Below are 12,747 nucleotides of genomic sequence, written 5' to 3'. Positions count from 1 at the left end.
GCCTGCTCTTAAATATACTTCTGTTCTGTCATGATGATGATGCAACAGATGATGACTAAAGTTGGGACTCTTCATCACGGTTGAGGATCTGGTGTAATTATAATCTTTGCATGGACACCTGTTGCAGACACCATACATGGCTGTGATAGCTGTACGGGGCCCGGGAGGCAGCAGAGAGGCTGCACTGTATTTCTAAATCGAGAAAACTTTTTAAATATAGAAGAGTGCTGAGGTCTGGTCTCTAAACTGTATTTAGAAAGGTCGACCTATAGCTGTATCAACAGAATATTGATATCTGTGTCCAACAGAATAGTTCGACATTTTAGACAAGCAACTGATGGCTGTAGCTTCCTACTTATTTATTTATTTTTATCTCGTAAAAACTGTAAATTCATGAATTAGTGTCTAAACTGGGGAGGGGGGGGGGGGTTCCCATTGTGAGTTGTGTGCATTCAACCACACAATAGTGGTTGTTGCAGTCACACCTGCCACACTGCACCTATTTAGTGTGCCTTAATTTGACTTAATGTATTACTTTTACCCATCTTTTGCGATAAAACATCTAACTTACTTCACCTCCACTGCTATGCTTTCGTTTATCCGTGCTTTTGAGAGAAGGGTGTAAACTGTAAGACATGGGTTTGTTGACTTCTCATGCGCTCCTCGCTGAAAACGTGCAATATTTGATCAAAGGATGCCACGCTCTCCCTGCCAGATCCCGCTCAGCCGTCTACATTATACCCTCTCCGTCCACCCCTCTCGTTTTATGTTCCCTGTGTTGTCTTTCATATTCACCCTCTCCATCCCTCTTCTCAATAACCCCCCTTCTGTTCTCTCCCTCTCTCTCTCTCTCTCTCTCTTTCCTGATACATCCCTCAGATCCTTTACTTCTAAAGATGTGTTTGTTCCCCCTCTTTTGCCTTCAAAGATGTAGCCCCGCGTCAGGCGGGGACCTGGACATGTTGTGTGTCTGCGATGCGCTGAGCGGTGAGGCTGATCAAAACGACAGAGATTTGGCGGTGCCACATCAGGCGCTGTCGCCAGATGCATCCGCTTAGCCGAGGTGAGACAGGGTTCACACACGCATCGGACATGGCTCGATCGCCAGGGAGGACTCTCCACAGTTCAATTCAGAGGTCATTTTAAAAATATATATGAATCTATAATCTCTGAGGTTTTGTTTCTTGTTGCAGAGGAGATTACAAGAAGTAAGAAATGTGAAGAAACTAATACAGTGTAATGAATGTTGGGGTTGGTGAGATCTTATTTCTTAGCTTTATGGATGTAAATGTTGGCAATCTGTCCGACATTTCTAACTACGAACTTCACTTCAGGGATCTGATTTTTCTTCTCGGACATGTGCGGGTTTTGAGTGGAATGTCTCAACTACTAATTAATGGATTACTGTAAGATTTAGTCCAGACATATATGCTCTTCAGGATGAATGAATATCATTTCAGTTTGTCCAGCGACATCCCAATACAATTACGAGACGAGGAACCATCTGGACTGTGATTTAATGACCGGAGCATTATTTCCTGCTCCTGCTGGTTCTGTTGCTCCAAAACGGATGATGATACACAGACAGAGATGTGCTGTCACTAACCAGTGACGGATGTTAGCATCTTGATATTAGATGAAGCCGTAGTCTGGAAACATACATGTGAAATCATGCAGCCTGGCCGAATGTCAAAAGATGAAGCTGATCGGGAAATTTGGACACAAAACATCCATCAAATCCTCCAGTTACACATGTGACACGTCGTATCTTCAGCTTAAGCAGAGGACACGCGTGTGTCTTAGCGTTCATAATTTAAGTATATCAGATGACAACACAGGTCTGAATGCAAAAAGCTAATTATAGAGGGAGGAAACACGATTTTATAAGTAAAAAAGAATTGAACAGGACAGCTAAGACCCTTCTTGTCCAATCACCTTGGATCCCCCCTGAAGCTTACTTCCTGTCACTGGATTCCTGCTTCACCCGGAGGCCCTCCTTCACTGGGCCATAACTTCTCCTCCTGACAGAATAGCTTTGGCTAATAGTAATGTGATCAGTCAGCGCACAGAGGGGACCGAGGCTGCCCCTGTCCCGAGTGAGACATCATATCGCACACATTCGCCATCACTTCGCTTTCACTGAGTCAACTAGGCGCAACCGTGCCGACTGCCACAAAGGAGGAAGGAGGCTGCGGCGCAAGAAGACAGATGTTTTTTGTGTTTTTTTTTATTTTTTATGGTGACCTACAAATGCTTTATGTTATTACTGATGGTCGGTCAAAGACACACATGATGTCCAACTGTGACCACAATTTTACAAATATACAGCTAGATGTGCTGCTAGATGTGATTTTTATGAGTGAGACTGTTTAAAAATAGCCTTTTAAATGCTTCATCGCTTGCCAGAAACCGGTCATAAGGTAAATGTGGATGCTATTTGGCCTTGGGCACCCCACCAATAAAAATGAATCCTTAAGAGGTGCTAGTATGTGGACGAAGACTCTTTGTTTTAAATTAAGCTGGCCAGCTACTGGGGGTTTCTTCATTTTCATTGTACGAGCATGAATATGGGAATCCTGGCTGTGTCTCAGGTTTTAAAAGAATTCCCCTACTGGCACCTCTTAAACTCAGTAATTTCCCATTACTTATGCTAAGCTAGGAGAACGGCTTCCTGGCTGGAGCTTCACATTCAGCAAGTGGAGATGAAGAGACACTCAAATCCAGCAAAATTGTCGCCACCTAAATCACACGCGTCCTCCGTCGAGCTCCATCCGTCATCACAGTTGGATCTGACGATGAATATTTTGCCGATTTTTGTCAGCTTACGTGGAGACAAAACAAACATCCCATCATCTTTTTCCAGGAAGACGCTGTCGAGGGAGATGCTAATTGCAGTTTGAAACTTGAAAATAATTTGTTGCCTGGGCAACCCCAAATTAATAAATGAATTGTGCTTGGCAGCCTGCGGGGGAAGAAGAGGGCGGGAACACAACGTAATGGAGGATGTTTCTTGAATTTTCCAAGGCTCAGCTGCATGTTCATCACTGTGTTTGTCTTGTAAGATGGTGAACAATACGAGAGGATGTGACGGTGACATTTGAACTTTTCAGACAGGAGTCAGGACAGATGCTTCATCGTATTGGATCATGTCATGAGGCTCGTGCCGCTTCCGAATGCTTACGACCTGCGTTTTTCCACGAACGTCAGCAAGGTGACCATGAACCCTCGAATAATCACAAATGTAGGAGCTGGACCAAATAAACCTTCTGTGTCGACTCTACTTGAATTTTAAGTTTAATTTGATGTGAAAAAAATTGGCCTTGGGTCCATTTCAAACGTAATTTGAATAAAATGCAAAGGCTTTTGCCCTGCAAATGTGCTTTAATGAGCAGCTCCATTTTTAAAATGAAACCTTATTACCAGGCATCACTTCCTCATCTCAGCTCTCATATTACACATTAGAGAGTTTAGGCGAGAGGTTGAAACCTCTGAAACGGATTATTAATAATTTAATGGCTGAAGTTAACGCTTAAACGTAGCATTGTTTCCTTAAGAAAATACATAAATATGTGTTCAATTGAAAATGCAGCTCATCTTTATTTTCTTCTTCTTCTACTTCATCTTTATTTTCTTTTTCTTCTGTTTTGTTTTGTTTTTCGTCTTCATCGACTTTGTTGTTGTTGTTGTTGTTGTTGTTGTTCTTCTTCTTCTTCTTCTTCTTCTTCTTCTTCTTCTTCTTCTTCTTCTTCTTCTTCTTCTTCTTCTTCTTCTTCTTCTTCTTCTTCTTCTTCATCATTATAGCCAGTATGTCCCTCCAGTGTTGCCCTCTCTGTGCTGCTCCCATTGTGAACACACACACACACACACACACACACACACACACACACACACACTGATGTGTGTGTGTTCACTGGGTGGGAAAACAACAGCCTTGTGGCTCGGTCGTGAGGAGTCGGCGTGCAGACAGCGAAGGGGTTGCTAGGCAACGGCAGCCGGGCAATTCCCTGGACAGGTGGGTGGGGTCGGGGGCCGGTGATAGAGGCCACACCTGCTGCCTGCCAGGCACACACACACACACACACACACACACACACACACACACACACACACACACACACACACACACACACACACACACACACACACACACACACACACACATTCCTAATCCACTCAGAAGCACAACCTTTACATAAACCCCTCTGTCTCTTTCTATTACACAGGCACTTGCACTCTTGCGTTGACCTCTTTTGCTGCTCTTTTGTGGAAGCATGACCTGAAGAAATGTGCACACCTTAGTGGTTCACAGGTTCAAATAAAAGAGCAGTGGACCGCACAACTGCAAACCACACAACCTTTCCACAAAGTTTAATATCCAATGCAGAGCAAAAAAAAAACTAATGTTGTGATCTTTCCAAAAGCCAGATGTTTTAACTGCACATTTGGAGGCACACTGTGTGTGTTGACCAGCCCAAGGTGAACAAAGGGAGTTTTACTTGTGATGTCTCCAGTATGAAAAGTCAAACATGTCTTCTTTTCATTGTTTCTGGCATGCACCGTGTAAATACATACACGTCCTACCCTCACTCTCCTCTTAGCTCAGTTGCATTCTCCTCCTCCTGCATGACATCTCATAGCTGCTACGAGGTTCTAGATGTTCAGCTTGTTGCGTTCTCTCTCTGTCTCCTGCTTGTTGTTGGGCAGGTCGCACCGTGTTCATCAGTGTTTTTCATTATGAGAACATTGGTAAGTGAACCAAACTTCTAAAGTGTTGGCTTGTAAAAGCAAAACAATGAAAAAAGCACGTAGAGTTCATGAGAAGTGCAGCGTTTTCTGTAGAATCTCTGTGGTTGTATTTTAGCGGCATTAATGATGAACAGGACCAGCGCGGTTGTCAAACATTCAAGGCAATCGGGTGTATTTAGTCAAACTGAATTTGCTTTTGTGAAACAAATTGATCCGTGTGAAAATCCCATTTAATCCTATTTAAGAGAGTGTTGCATTTGCTTGCTTGCTCGCAAAAAAAAACAAAACAGAAGCAGCTTGAGGGATTGGTGTTGGATTATTGTACGTGGCAAACACAGATGAATGTCTTGCATTTGTCTCGTTCATCAATATTCAACAGGTTTGTGGTATTTTGTTATTCATCAACTGGTAATTTCAGGCTGTGTGTTCTTGTATATCTATAATACATTTTCCAGACCATCACTGCTCTTCGTCTGTCTGGCTGACTGTACGTTAACCCGCCTCTTCGCTGCTTCTCTGTAAACACTCCTCCGGCCCACCTCTGAGCCCGACCTGCCTGGCAAAAGCTCCCAGAGGAGCAGTTTTTTTATCCGAGTTATAGTGAAACCTGAGTAGAGGGACATGGTCAGCTATTTTCCCCGTAAATCTAATTTGGGATTCATATAATGGCAGCAGGTGAGCAACACTTAGCCTTGTTTGTCTGCTGAGAATCTTGTGGGGAAGTACAGTGCGTGGACACACCCATACAAGCAAATATAGCATCAGAAATAATAACGTTGGAGTTTTATAATAAGTGAGAAGCTCTGAGGAAATTAGTTAGGGATTAGTTTGTATGTGACGAGGGCTTTTGAGGGAAAAAACTCATTAAGCGCAGTATATTCATGGTATTTACCTTGCTGTCCCAGCAAAAGAAAAATGTCACTTCATATTAAATTTGCCACAGCCCTTGAAGCGGGGGGGAATTTATTATCACATTTCTGCAGATGAACTGCACTGTTGCAAATGACTGAAGGCGTATAATGACATAATAACACAATGAAACTTTATTAGATGGGAATTGTGAGTTTCCCTTGCAATGGTTGACTGAATCTGACATGGAGAGTCAGGTTAAGGACCCTAAAACGCTTTCAGCAACACGTGCGCCCAGACAGGCACATTGTCCTGAGCTGCACTCAATGCCCCACTGGTTGGTGGTGTGTCCTTGTTATCAAGGATAAAGAGGAAAGATAACAAAGCCCTGTAAGCATCAGGTTTGAATTGGAGGTGCTAGCTCATTCGGTGACGCAAATGTATGCTTCAATAAGTAGTTTACAGACAAGTACTCTAAGGGAACAAAATACATGTTTGTGTTATTCTTCATATTCGTTATTGTGCCTCAGAGGTCTCATCCAAGGTGCATAACAGGAGACCTTCCCATTTATCTGAGTGACATGTGGGCAATGGACAGGAGGGCGCTTAGTGTTTGTGTCTAGTGGTCGAGAGAGCCATGCGTAAATGTTGCTGCTTGCCCGGAAACTCTCTTGTGCGTCAGAAATACAAACACAAAAAAAACACACTGAAAAAAATGTCATTCATAGAAATCCACACTTCCAAAGTATCTGGCAGTCTAGTGATATTTGTATGTTCCTTACGGAATTAAATAGGTTCAGTGGATAAAAAAACAAAACACTTTCATCCACTTTAGTAAGAATTTTCCACGATTTTTAAATGTTTTATCTCTGTTTAAATGAAGCAGAATCCACACATGCACATCTCTCCAAAGCTATTTAGACAATGAAACCTACACATGATTCAAATGCACGGGAAATGGCACGATCTCACCAACTTTAACACACTTTCCATGTGTTTACCAGTCGAACCTCGCTGCTTAACGATGTGATGACATTTCTTGCAGTGTGCCGAGAGGCACCGCTCTGCCGGCCAAGCTGGAGATCCAAATGCGCCCTCCCCCTTTTCTCCTTTTATTTTTTGACACACGCTGTAGATCTGCTCTAATAGCCTATTGCAGTTTGAGACACTCACTTTAACAGTCACACACACACACACACACACACACGCGGCTAAACCAAAAAAAGCTCACTCCTCAACTCCACCGGTGGGAGGGACATAGATACCAGATGAGATTTGTTTCCAAACGCGCACCGATGGCGGTGTGAGGCGTTTTGGCTGAATAGTACGCACGGCGCTGTGGATTTGTCAAACCTTTTATGTGCATTTTCTTCCAATCCGTATCCTGGTGTGCGGGGAACTAAACAAAGCCATGGATTACTCGGTGTGCTTACTTTTACTGCTGTCAACCATTTCATCTGTGTCGACCGGACAATTCCCAACAGCGCAGATGTGAGTACAGCGTCACAACAGCCTGTTGGCGTTTTGGAAAAGTCTTGGATAATATGCGAGTGTGGCAGATATGACAGCGTGTTTTTTTTATTTTTCACAGCCGGTATTGGAAGTATATGTATATACATCCAATTTAAACTCTGTACTCTGCGCTTCCTTCTTGCCAAGTGATGATGATTGCACATTACTTCAGATACAACTTCACCCTGTGAAACGTGATATCCACAGTCATGTCCATGTGTTGCCAGCTTGCATCAGGGGGACATGTGGCTGGCTGTCAAATGAATCATCCCAGGAAGGTGGACTGAGGTGTGAATGTCGCTCAGAGGCTCTCAAACTTTTTCTGTAGCATCTCCACACACAATAATATTAGACCACGGCGTGTCTGTTTTGTGTGTGTGTATGGTGTGTGTGTGTGTGTGTGTGTGTGTGTGTGTGTGTGTGTGTGTGTGTGTGTGTGTGTGTGTGTGTGGATGCATTTGATTATCTTTGATAGTTTATGTCTTGGTTTTCAAAGCAACAATGCCAAAACATTCACTGCTTTCAGCTTCTGACATGTGGATGTTTGTTTTCTGTCTGCTTGAGATGGTACATTTAATATATTTGGATGTTGAACTATGGAGAGGTCACCCTGGGCTCAGCGAACTTGTGACGGAGCATTTTCAATATTTTGAAATATTATAGACCAAATCTTGATCGATCCAGAAGATAATTGGAACAAGATTCAGTTCTAGAAATGTCTCTACATTTCTTTTTTCTTTCGTGTGGGCAGCTTGTGAGACTTTGAGCAATAATTCACTTTAAAAACTAATATTTTATCAAACCACTCTCACACCTTACCTTCTAATTACTTAGTAGGTAATGCGTTGTATGCATTCAGTCTGTCACTCAGACACAAATACTGCTTAATCCACCTCTATATGGATGTATAAGTGCATACCGGGTCCAACATACAGGATGATCATTTTTCAGCTTTGCTATTTTATTCATCCCAGTATTTCAGCCTCCAACGCCACTCTTGCCCTGACAGATGGGTCATGAACTCGGGATAAAGTAGAGGTATCACTTTCTCCGTCTGAGTCTGACTCACAACCTCTATATTCTTATAGCACAACATTAATAGATTAAACAGATAAGCTACCCACAGGTTCTAAATCAAACAAACATTTAGGCGTGTGCGCCTGTTTCAACTAGCATGCTGCTTCTCGCACCTAATCAACAGGTTTAAGGTATTCCAGATGGTTCAGACGGAGGCTGGACCTCAGCGTTTGGTTTTGAATGCAGCCCAAGTAGTCCCCTAGAGAGGTGGTGAGCCACGATGGCACTCAGCCTAATGGCACAGTACAGTGATGTCAGACTAGCAGAGTGGCCTGCCCACTCCCTATATTTCATAGGCACTAAGTGGATTGATCTGTGGGTTGTCTACATGATATTCACACAGGCTCGGCGAGCTGCGGACCAACTCTCACTGACATCGTTGACTTGCTGATTGGAATCGGCCATCCATCCAGCGGGGGGAGGGGAAAAAAATTAAAATTCACAACAAGATTGGCAAGAGCTCTTTGTTCGAACGAGGCAAACCTTCATTTCAAAGAGACGCCGATGCCAGAATCAAACTGGGAAAACGCCCAGTCATCTCGCAGGGTCTGCATTTCCACATTTGCTCCTTGACCATCAGTCGTAACGTGAACTCGCCACGGAGAAAAGGGTTCAATGCGAAATCCGCGCTGTCCCCGTGTCTTACTCCTGGTGTACTCCTGTGGTGATGGTGATCTTGAGTGACAAGCATCATGTTGACTCCTCAAGGTGAAAGTCCCAGGGAGAAGCAGAGAAACTCGAAGGGCGGGGCCGGAGAGACTGACCCAGTGTATTTTCCTTCCGGAAATTCAGATGTGTGGATAAGCAAAGGTTTTAAGTAGCTCACTGTTTGTGTGACTAAACACAGACATTTACACACAGTACGTGCACACTGGCATTGCCGTGTCCTTTCTTTCTCCCTCACCCCCTCTTTCTCATGGCTTGAAGTGTGACTGCCTCTCTGGGCTCCATCTCTAACCTCACATGCCAACATCCGTCAGCTTCAGATCTTCGTGTCCCCTCTCTTTTCTCTCAGCCCTTCCTCCGTCCCCTCTCACAATCTTCCTCATCGCTCTCCCTTTCCGTCTCGTTCATCCCCTGTCCGTCTTACTCGCCGTCCGGTTCCCCATGTATCTCTTTATCGCTTTTCTTTCTTGCCCCCGAAGGCAGATGATTAACATCATCGAATCTGAAATGCAAAGCCTGATGTCATAGACTTTGAGCCCCCAGAGATCTCGGCGCCAGCCGGCACATTGAGAGATCAGGAGGGATAAAAAAAGAAAAGATAGACTGAGCAAAAAATAAAAAGAGGACGGGGACATCAAGATTGCTTGGCCTTTTTGATCCCATATGTCCACCGTGTATGGACATTTTGCTTCATGCATTCTGCATGTGTACATACCACCAATTACAGAAGAAAGTACAATACATTTCCAAATCTTTGTGTCATCATGCGCCAACGCATTGTGCTGAATTCAGCCACCCAGTCCAAGACGTGATCATATGCTACTTTCTGGCTTGGGCCTTTAGTCACCAACCGAATCGGTCTCCAGCCTCCCTTTTCCCACAGTTTCTGTCACCCTCTGCTTCATTTCTCCCACTCTCACTTGCTTGTTTTGTTTTGTTTTTTTTTTGAAAAAAAAGCTCACGAGATTTCATGCTCAACCAGCTAAAGCGCCGCGCTTCTCGTGTTCTCCTCGTATCTGGCAATCAGTGGGCATAATGCGAGGAGGCACTTCATCTGAACAGAGAGCAGCATGGGCAGCTGTGAGCGGAGAGAGTGTACGTATACAAATATAGAGTAGGTTTCCCGAGGTGTGAATTCTAAGCAAACAAGGTCAGGGGGTGGTGTTGGTTATCTCATCCAACTCTCAGCAAGAAAGTCAATAAGCATATTGCTTCAAATGTTTCACTCTTCCTCTATTTCTTTCTTGAACAAGTGAGAATCAAAGTCAAGCTACTCAAGCTTCTCAATGGTTTTATTGAGGATTTTAATTGATCCGGTTTACTGTACTTCCCTTGATGGTAGTTTTCAGTCTTGCATTATCTTGTATGATGACTCTTGTTACAACCCAGTAGCTCTGCCACTGACAGTAGCCAGGAATGAATATGGCTCAGTTCCCACTTGAGGCCACCCATATGCATCTTATTTCATTGCCAAACTTCCTCTGGACCCCAGATGCTTGGATGCACTGCTAATGAACCGCTCGGTCATTAAATGTGATATAGTGCAACAATAAAACAAAAATAAAATGAGATAATCATGACTTTAATCGGCAATGCCGTGATCAGACAAATACTGAAATCATGATGTAAAAGGCGGCTCGCAGCTAAGAAATTATGTTGATGAATCATTGCAGCGCTGGAGGATGTGAACCAGAAAACGTGCCTATATTTCTGGAAGAAAAAAATTACTGGCTACAGTTACAGAGTCCAACAAGTTTGTTTTTTATTATATGTTTACAAAATCTGTGTCAATGGAAAAAGCCCCAGGCCTTGTTTTGCTGATTGAATCATCGGGCCTTGATCATGTCTCTTGCTTTGGGAGAAGCAGAGAGATTTAAAAAAAAAAAAAAGCCTGATCTAATATAATCAAGGAATGAACAAGAAAACAGTTGATGAACACAATTTTCCTTCGACTTTGATTCATTCCAGTGTCAAATCTATCTTAGATCATGACACTGATAATACGGGGAGGTTTGAAGAGGGGAAATCAAGTGTAATGAGCAAATAGAAGCGACCGGCTCAGGCTTGTATAAGATTTCCTTGGCTGTGATTTGCGCCTCTCGGCCACAAGCGAGTTGGTGCCCGCAGGTGTATTTCAGGAGGCATGCCTCGAGTCAAGCAGCTGGCGGGTAATATCTGTTACACACACACACGCACTCACACACATGCGCGCGCGAGCGCACGCACGTGCAAGGTTGCAAAATCTGTGCTCATGGATAACGTTGGTTCTCCACTCTTACTTCATTTTTTACACCCTGCTCCCTCACAGTGTTTGATCTTTGCCCTTTCCTTCCACTCTTTTTCCACTTCTCCCTCATTCTCCCTCTTTCGCTTCCTCATTCCCACCCTGCCCCCCTCCCTTCCCAGACTATATTTAGGCAAGCTTGTTTTTTTGGGATGGGATGTTGAGTGTCCTGACTCATGTTAGATATACAGGACAGAGGGGTGTAGAGTTGCAGGGGGCTTCCCATAAATATCCCCCCCCCCCCCCCCAGTGATGTTTCGTGGACGCGTTGTGTATGTGTGGCCTGTGGGTGTTGCTGTAGTGTCTGGTTAAAGTTCCTCATGAATGAATTATTGTTGAGCAATAGTAGCATCCCCCCTGCGATGTACTGTATGTGAAAAGAAAGTTTGGGACCAACGAAGCAACCCCTGGTGCTGTATTTCTCTCCCAGAATCCTTTGCCACATGGAAACTCCCAAGAATTTTCCATTGCAGTGTTGCCCAGGCAACCTGGAGAATAGCTAACAGCTGTTTGGTCGCGAGCCCTCCCTCTCGTGTACAGGAAGCACATCTGTATAATGTAATCGAAAGCATGCGGAGTGTGGTTTTAAGGATGTGTTGTAAATCAGGCATGTTCCTTCCTTATTTCAGCATACATTGTTTATTTATGTATAAGCCTTTTGCTTGACTTAAAGGAAGAGAAGTAAGAACCTACCAAACTAATCAATGGTCAGGAAAGTAACAATAACAATGTAAAACCCAGAGAGGCAAAACACAGCACAGGATACAGACGAAAGTAGAGATAGCGTTGGAAGAGAGAGGTTGTGAGACTGAACGTTTAAAATCAACACCTGTGCGTTATCCACAAGTTTTTGTGGCTTTTTCCATTTCTGGTAATTTCACAATGATGATGGTGTTTAAAATGAAAGAGTAATACTCACACGGGTTACTGTGAGGAGACCTTCTTGGTCTGGTGGGAGGGGCTTAGGACAGAGAGAGGACAACTGCAGGAGAAGAGATGCAGTTTACAAGTCTGACTTTTTCAAAAGGCCTACCCAAGCTTTATCTCTCAAACCCATCTGATGTGTTATATTTTAAGAGACAAAAAGAAACGTGGCCCCATGATGGCATCCCTTGAGCCTCTTAATGGGGTTATATTGGTGCATAAGAGCTGTTTATGCTCGACTACACTACACTACTACACTAGTACTCAGTTCACCACTAACAGTAGTCTGCTCTTGTAGGCGTCTAGATTGACATTAATTGGACGTTTTAGCCAGAGGGGGCTTTCTAATCTCTTTTATCCACATAGTCTGAGAATTGTGTGTGTTTGTGTGTGTGTGTGTGTGTGTGTGTGTGTGTGTGTGTGTGTGTAGTGACGCAAAAGAGTAGGGTTGATATAAGGATGGATGGCCAGAGAGTTTGTTCATATACTGTGAAGGTGGCAGGAATGTGGAGGTGTAGTCATTTGAACAAAGAAAGACAGCGGTGGAAAGAGTGGGGAAAAAACTGTGAAATTGTGAAATAGAATAACATTTGACTATTTTTTTGTAATAATTTGAAAGATACAGGGATTGAAAAGACAATCTGACACGTCTCCATTGCATTTTTACAAGCTCTTTTCTTTTCGAAATT

At 43.6% G+C, this 12,747-nt stretch overlaps 1 protein-coding gene across 4 annotated transcripts in view; it reads left to right on the top strand.

The window, feature by feature from the left end:
* Positions 1 to 6,774: 6,774 nt before the first annotated feature.
* The window catches only part of LOC137791884 (voltage-dependent calcium channel subunit alpha-2/delta-1-like), a 73,753-nt gene continuing 67,780 nt past the window's right edge, over positions 6,775 to 12,747 (top strand). For 2 of the 4 annotated variants that reach the window (XM_068587093.1, XM_068587094.1), the window contains exon 1: positions 6,775 to 7,086. In XM_068587093.1, coding sequence (XP_068443194.1) covers positions 7,007 to 7,086 — 80 coding nt within the window. In that variant the 5' untranslated portion in view covers positions 6,775 to 7,006. The remainder of the gene's footprint in view (positions 7,087 to 12,747) is intronic. The other 2 variants (XM_068587096.1, XM_068587092.1) reach the window with 2 other exon arrangements.

This window comes from Clinocottus analis, unplaced genomic scaffold, assembly GCF_023055335.1.
Source record: "Clinocottus analis isolate CAN_PGR_092001 unplaced genomic scaffold, fCliAna1.0.p SCAF_20, whole genome shotgun sequence".
Classification (NCBI taxonomy): domain Eukaryota; kingdom Metazoa; phylum Chordata; class Actinopteri; order Perciformes; family Cottidae; genus Clinocottus; species Clinocottus analis.
The sequence above is the reverse complement of the archived record's forward strand: the minus strand, read 5'-3'. Positions and strand labels throughout refer to the sequence as shown.